The sequence below is a fragment of the Mobula hypostoma genome, chromosome 6, assembly GCF_963921235.1.
Source record: "Mobula hypostoma chromosome 6, sMobHyp1.1, whole genome shotgun sequence".
Lineage (NCBI taxonomy): Eukaryota > Metazoa > Chordata > Chondrichthyes > Myliobatiformes > Myliobatidae > Mobula > Mobula hypostoma.
In genome coordinates, this window is record NC_086102.1 from 64,755,704 (window position 1) to 64,764,016 (window position 8,313).

The following is an 8,313-nucleotide window of genomic DNA, read 5'->3' on the forward strand; positions in this document are numbered from 1 at the left end:
GGGTTAAGGGGAGGGGGGGTGGGTAGATTTTATCTTTTCATGTATTCTTTTTGAAAATTTAATAAAAATTATATTTAAAAAAAGATTATTTAATTCAATTACAATGGGTCTTAAATTTTATTTGCTGCTAATCTCCCAATCATTGTGGAACTGCATATGAGAAGGAAAATCATCTGTTCAAAAAACCAGTAACGTGTAACATTGCAGATTGTTACCAGGTGGAAGGCCATTTTGCAGCTTTGTAGCTCGAGTGGACAACATTGACCACGGGCTTAGCAGGAATTGAGCAGTATGTTGTTGGATTTGACTGTTTAGTTGTTATTTTCTTTGCAGTTTAACAGTTGCTGTTTAGTACGCTTCCTAGTGTAGTCTAAACAGTATGCATATGCAGCTGTTTAGTGTCCCCTAGTGGCTACATTTGTATGACTCTGGAAAGCTCTGGAAGCTTCTCTGGTGTTGCATTATTTGAATGGGGAGCTTCTGATTGACTGACTCTTACCTGCAAGTTTGAATGGAATTTTTCTTATTTACGTTGGGTAAGAGGTGACTGCATAGTGACACTATCTTTATGTTTCTATCTCCCTTCACATAGTAGACTTCTATCGCCGACCATTTTCAACTCTATAATACTTAATAATAAAACAATTGTGAAGCAGCAAGTTCTGTGCCTCTTTCCTGACTTCCAAAAGAACGTTGATTTTAAAGCATCAGAATCCATCAATGTTTTGGTGAGGGAGGGGGGAAATAGTTATCATGCTTAATTTTGTTTTGATTTTGTACAGTGATTGAGATCGGGTATTCCAGAGAATAGATTTTGGTACGATTAATTATCAGTTTTTTGTATATTTAAAGCCTGAACAATTTTGTATTTTGACTGCTCATTTTGTTAACTTTAACTTTATCATGTTTGCTAATGCTGTGTGATGTTGGTGTATTTGTGACTGTCCAAGCTTGTTTTTCTTTGCTTTTGGGTTCGGATGTTCATCAACCTGCACAACATTTATTGTCAATTACTAATCATCCTGGGAAACAAGTCACTCAACTTACTGCAGAACTGTCCACAAGCAGCAGAGAGACTTAAATGGCGAAATGGTTTGGTTGACAGCCTTGGATAATGGATATTTTTTGAAGATGTTTTGTAGCAAAACAGATGCACTCATATTCAGGGTTAATTTATTCTCATGATTGAATTTGTCCTTTTTATCTATGTTGTATTGCTCTGTAATGTTTCTGAGCAATGCCCTTTATCAATTCATCATGCTGAAAACAAAAGTAAGTCTTGAAGTGAGCCAGTCAGCCAACGGTCAATTTTCTAACTGGGTTCAGAGAATTCTTGGGTCTTCCCTGAGCAGGTGGGTGGAAGTTGTATCACTGTGGCTTGAGCTAGTTAAACTCTAACTACAATCTGTGTTAGACCATAAGATAGAGGAGCAAAATTAGGCTATTTGGCCCATCAAGTCTTCTTCACCATTTCACCGTGGCTGATCCAGTTTTCCTCTCAGCCCCAATCTCCTGCCTTCTCCCTGTATCCCTTCATGCATTAACAAATTAAGAATATTTCAGCTTCTGCCTTAAATATATATAAAGATGGCCTCCACAGCTGCCTTTGTAACGAATACCACATTCAGCACTCAAATGCTTCACAAATGAAATACAATGTTGGAATGTATATGGTCATGCAGTTTGGTGGAAGAAATAAACAGGCAGACTATTACTTAGATGGGGAGAGAATTCAAAATGCAGAGATGCAAAGGGATTTGGGAGTCCTTGTGCAGGATACTCTAAAGGTTAACCTCCAGGTTGGGTCGGTGGTGAAGAAGGCAATTGCAATGTTGGCATTCATTTCTAGAGATCTTGAATATAAGAGCAAGGATGTGATGTTGAGGCTCTATAAGGCACTTGTGAGACCACATCTGGAGTATTGTGTGCAGTGTTGGGCTCCTTATTTTAGAAAGGATATGCTGACATTGGAGAGGGTTCAGAGAAGATTCACGAGAATGATTCCAGGAGTGAAAGGGTTACTGTATGAGGAACGTCTGGTAGTTCTTGGGCTGTATTCTCTGGAGTTCAGGAGAATTGGGGCGGGGGGGTCTCATAGAAACATTTCGAATGTTGAAAGGCCTGTACAGATTAGATATGGCAGTTATTTCCCATGGTAGGGGAGTCTAGGGCAAGAGGGCACAACTTCAGGATTAAAGACATCCATTTAGAACAGAGATGCGGAGAAATTACTTTAGTCAGAGGGTGGTAAATCTATGGAATTTGTTGCCACGAGTGGCTGTGGAGGCGAAGTCATTGCGTCCACTTAAGGCAGAGGGATAGATAGGTTCTTGATTCGCCAGGACATCCAAGGGTATGGGGAGAAGGCAGGGGAGTGTAGATGACTGGGCGAATTGGATCAGCCCATGACTGAATGGCAGAGCAGACTTGATGGGCCAAATAGGAGCAGAAGGAGGCTAAATCTTATAGTCTTATGGTCTATCACTAAAGAAACTCCTCCACATCTCTGTTCTAAAAGGATGCCCTTCTAACCTGAGGCTGTGTCCTCTGGTCCTACCAGCGGAAACATAGGAAACATCCTCTCCACATCCATTCTATCAAGGCCTTTCACGATTCGATAGGTTTCAATAAGGTCACTCCTAATTGTTCTGAATTCTAGTGAATACAGGCCCAGATACATCAATGCTCTTCACGACAAGCCATTCAATCCTCGAATCATTTTTATGAACCTCCTTTGAACAGTCTTTAGTGTCAGCAAATCCTTTCTAAGATACGAGGGGCCCAAAATTCCCCCCAGTGATTCTAGTGAGACCTCAGTGCTTGACACTACATTCTTGCTTCTATATTCTATCCTCTTAAAATTAATGCTAACTTCATATTTGCCTTCCTCACCACAGTCTCAACCTGCAAATTAACCTTTAGGGAATCCCGCACAAGGTCCTTTTTGCAGCTCAGATTTTTGTATTTTCTCTCTTAGGAAAGTATACCCTTTTATTTCTTCTACCAAAGTGCATGATCATACACTTCCCAACATTGTAGTCTGTCTGCCACTACTTTGCCCATTCGCTGATCTGTCAGTGTTCTATACCCTACTTAAAACTACCTGCCCCTCTACCTATATTCATATCGTCTGCAAACTTTGGCACGAAGCCATCAATTCCATCATCAAATTATTGACCTATAACGTAAAAAGAAACGCTCCCAACACAGACCCTATGGAACACCTCTACTCACTAGCAGCTAACCAGAAAAAGCTCCCTTTATTACCACACTTTGCCTCCTGCCAATCAGCCACTGCTTTATCCATGCTAGAATCCTGCCTGTAATACCATGGGCTCGTAGCTGGTCAAACGGTCTCTTTTGTGGCATCTTGTCAAAGGCCTTCTGAAAATTCAAGTATACAACATCAAGGAATTCTTTGTCTACCCTGCTTGTTATTTCTTCAAAGAATTCCAACAGATTTGTCAGGCAAGATTTTCCCTTGAGGGAACAATGCTGACTACAACCTATTAGATCGGGTGCTTGTGCCTCCAAGTACCCCAAAATCACATCCTTGACAATCGGCTCCAACATCTTCCCAACCACCGAGGTCAGACTAACTGGCCTATATAATTTTCTTTCTTCTTTCCCTCTCCCTTTTTGAAGCGTGGAGTGACATTTGCAATTTTCTAGTCTTCTGGGGCCATTCCAAAATGTAGTGATTCTTGAAGGATCATTACTAATACCTCCACAATCTCTAAGCCACCTCTTTCAAAACAGGAATGTACATCATCTGATCCAGGTGACTTATCTACCTTCAGATCTTTCAGTTTCCCAAGAACCTTCTCCTTAATGGCAACTTCACACATGTCTGACTACTGACACTCTGGAACTTCGGCCATTTCCTTGTCCGCCAGTACTATCTGTTCAGCATCGTTTTCCAGCAGTCCAAAATCTACTGTTGTCTCTCTTTTATACTTTATGCATCTAGAAGCTTTTGGTATCCTCTTTAATATTATTGGCTAGCTTACCTTTTATATTTCATCTTTACCTTAATGACTTTTAATTGTCTTGTGTTGATTTTTAAAAGCTTCCCAATCCTCTAACCTCCCACTGATTTTTGCTCTATTATTTGCTCTCTTTGGTTTTCATGTTGGCTTTTGACTTCCCTTATTAGCCAGAGTTGTGCTATATTGCCTTTAGAATACTACTTTTTTGGGTTGTATATATATTGTGGCTTCTGAATTGCTTCCAGAAATTTCAGCCATTGCTGCTCTGCTATCATCCCTGCCAGTGTTCTTTTCCAATCAATTCTGACCCTCTCATTCCTCTGTAATTTCCTTTACTCTGTGTAACACTGACAAATCTGACTGTAGCTTCTCCTCGTATTTCAGGGTGAATTCAATCTTATTATGATCACTTGCCCCTTAGGTTTCTTTTACCTTAAGCTCTCTAATCAATTCTGGCACAACACTCAATCCAGAATAACTGATCCCCTACAGGGCTCAACCACAAGCTGCTCTAAAAAGCCCTCTAAATGACATTCTAGAAACTTCCCCTCTTGGGATCCAGCACCAACCTGATTTTTCCAATCTACCTGCATATTGAAATAATCCATGACTAATGTAACATTGCTCTTTTGGCATACATTTTCTATCTCCTATTGTAATTTGTAGACTGTGTTCTTACTACTGTTTGGGGGCCTGTCTACCACTCCCATCAGGATCTTTTAATCCTTGTAGTTCCTTGGCTCTACCCACAATGATTCAACACCTTCCAACCCTATGCCACCTTTTTCTAACAATTTGATGTCATTTTTTACAAACCGAGCCATGCCAATCCCTCTGCCTAGCTGCCTGTCTTTTCAATACAGTGTGTATCCTAGGATGTTGAGCTCTCAGCTATAATCTTCTTTCATCAATGATTCAGTGATCCCTACATCATTCATACCAATCTTGTAACTGTGCTACAAGTTCATCTACCTTATTCTGGGTAATTCTCGCATACAGTCCTGTAATTGCTCTTCACAGTTTTGTCCGCCTTTTGCATTGTAATTCATCCTGTTGACTGTAATTTTACCCTGTCACCAACTTATCCTCGCTAGGAGTCTCATACACTTTGCCTTTGTTTGTATTTCATCCTCAGCACTATTACTCTGGTTCCCAAACCCATGCCAGATTGGATTAATTCCTCCCGAACAACTCTAGCCAACTTGCCCGCAAGGATATTGGACTTCCTCGGGCCCCGGTGTAAGCCGCCCCTTTTGTACAGGTCGTACCTTCTCCCCAGAAGAGATCCCAATGATCCATAAATCTAAACCCCTGCACCCTCCACCAGTTCCTCAGCCACACATTCACCTGCTCTGGAAGTCTTGTTTTCAGCTCTCTACCTAGCTCTCTAGAATCTCTCTTCAGGACCTACCTACCTTCTCTACCTATGTCATTGATGTCAATATGCACAAAGACTTCTGGCAACTCGCCTTCACCCTTGAGAATGCCATGGAGCCGATCCAAGACGTCCATGATCCTGGCACCAGGGAGGCAGGATACCATCCTGATGTTTCTATTGCGTCCGCAGAATCTTGTCTCTGTTCCTCTGACTGTGGAATCTCCTATCAACACTGCAGTCCTCTTTACCTCAGTTGTTAAAATCATGGACTTCTTCGCAAGTCTGCACTAGAATAGTGTGGATTTACGCAAGTACTCAGTAAATTTTTAGTCAAAGTACATATTTGTCACCATATACAATCCTGGGATTCATTTTCTTGTGGGCATACTCAATAAATTCATAATATAATATAATAACCATAACAGAATCAATGAGCAAAAGCTGACAAACTATGCAAATACAAAAAGAAAAACGTAATAATAAATAAGCAAAAATAATGAGAACATGAGATGAAGATTCTTCGAAAGAGAGTCTGTAGGTTGTGAGAGCACTCAATGACGGGGATTCAGATGAACTTGGAGTAAAGAAAAATTTTGGATTCAAACTATGATTGGGCTCCTAATATCCGAGCAAGCTCTGCACTATAGTGCTGCTGGGACCTGAAGTGCCATGGCACTGTAGTGAAGAGCAGAATAGTTTCTCTATGTTTATTATTAATGATAAATGCCTCATTATTTTACTAAGAAAAGCAGATAATCTCAATCATAAATTGTTGTTCCTTGGAGCAGTTCCTACATTAAAATACCATAAAACTCTGATAATCTGAGAGTCTAGATAGAAATCCTGATGCTTTGACATTTAGTTAGGCACGCTGCTTTAAAGATTCCTTTTAACACACCAGCTCCTGAGTTCATAGAGCAGAGATCTGATTGTGTGCTCATTTTAGCAGACCGGGACTCTGATTCTCCTGTTCCCTTTTACATGCTGTCATTCTGTTTTCTGTACACCCTTGAAGCACATCTGCATTTGTTTAGCCATTAATATTAAGGGTATTATAATTGTATAAATTTTTTTTTAAGTGTATTTTGTGTGTTGGAATAACATGTAAGAGTGCAGGAAATCTACCAGCTTCACACATTATCTGCAAAGTGCTTTGTGATGTTTTAAATTGATAATCAGTTCTATCTACCTGGTGGGAAGTACAAGCCCAGTTTGATCCAATGAAGATCTCCTTCAGATAAATGGTATATTTTGGGATTCATGCACAATAATATTTATTTTCTCTCACACACAGTCACTTGGCATTTCTAAAAAGAAAGTAATGTAATTTCACAAAGTATTATCCTTTGCAGACAGCTGAAGGAAGTAATGTAAAAGATATCAAATGTCATATGTACTCTGATCTTTTTGTTCCAGATGGACAGGGAATACGGCCGTTCCTCAAAGCCTCTGCTGTGCCATTTTCCTCATGATTTGTTTGCCTTCCAATATTTGGACACAGCAAGTTATAATTAAAGCATGAATTGAAAGTGCCTTTTAGGTATTATCAAGATACAGAAATGAATGCTGGTACTTTAATTGCAGGATAAAGTATTGCTGTGTAATTATCAAATGACTGTATGAAATTAAAGTTCAGGACTTGCAATTTTGCACTCTTAATCTGAGACTGTTTTTCACTGATTTGATGCTGAATTTAAATGGGTTAAATCCTAACATTGATCACTTGCACATCTTACTGAAGAGTCCTATTTTAACTTCATCATAGAACTAGAGCAACACTAGGGAGGAGGAAGAAATGAGAACTGCACGAATTTTGAAATATATCTTTGAAAATCTCCAGCTCTGTACATTTCATTTCACTTACAGTGCCTGTTCTACGTTTTACATGTACTGGCAGTAGGCAACTGAGTGTCCTCACTTAAGCTTCTCAGACTTTGACTGGTGGTCACCAGATCCAGGCATGTGAATGGTGCATGTCTTCGCTGATATAATTGAAAGCTATTTAAAGGAATGAATAGAATGTGGGTTGCTTCTAAACTGAGCTATGTATATGAAGTAGTTACTGTGACAAATATCCTATCTTAATGCTTGAAAATTGGAGGAAACAAATTTCTCAGAGGAAAATGTACTTCAAATTAAATAATTTTTAATGGAATGCTGGTTTCTTTGTGCATGTATTTTAAACTTGTACCAATGAACAACTGGGTATATCAGCCTCCTTGTTCTTGATTACAATGCTGCATTTGTATGTGTCGATGTTGATCTTCATTGTTCCTTGTCATACAACATACTGAACCATAACTGTACACAGCCATGTACAACAAATCACAAAATAAATTTGTTGCCTGATTGTTATATGATATACCGGTCACTACTTTGTCTTTTCAGCATTTATATTTGTAGAGCTTCAGGCTGTTGAGTGTCCAGGTGCCAGGGCCCACTCACCTAGACACTAGCCAATTAACTTAAAACTTTCAGAACTTTATAATGTGGAAGGAAGCCCACCTGTCAAAATGAGAAACATACAGGGTAGATCATTCAGGTTAGAAGAATGGGGAGGGGTGGAGGAAATTGGATTGAAACATAATATTAGATAGAGTATACATGGAGAGGATGCTTTGGTAGAAGAAATGAAAGGGTTGACTATTTTCTAAATGGACAGAAAATACAAAAAAAAGGCAAAAAGTGATTTGAGAGTCCTTGTGCAGGATTCTCTAAAGGTTAATTCGCAGGTTGAGTCTGGTGAGGAAGGCAAATGCATTGTTAGCACTCATTTCAAAAGGACTAGAATATAAAAGCAAGGATGTAATATTGAGACTTTATAAAGTACTGGTGGGGCTTTATTTAGAGTATTGTGAGCAGTTTCAGGCACCTTATCTTGGGTAGACTTCAAAGGAGGCACATGAAAATGATTCCAGAATTGAATAGCTTGTGATGTGAAGAGCA

General features: G+C 39.5%; 1 protein-coding gene across 2 annotated transcripts in view; it reads left to right on the forward strand.

Moving 5' to 3' along the window:
• The window catches only part of gk (glycerol kinase), a 134,650-nt gene extending 126,921 nt beyond the window's left edge, over positions 1–7,729 (forward strand). For both annotated transcript variants that reach the window (XM_063050890.1, XM_063050891.1), the window contains one exon: positions 6,784–7,729. In XM_063050890.1, coding sequence (XP_062906960.1) covers positions 6,784–6,839 — 56 coding nt within the window. In that variant the 3' untranslated portion in view covers positions 6,840–7,729. The remainder of the gene's footprint in view (positions 1–6,783) is intronic.
• The last annotated feature ends 584 nt before the right edge of the window (positions 7,730–8,313 follow it).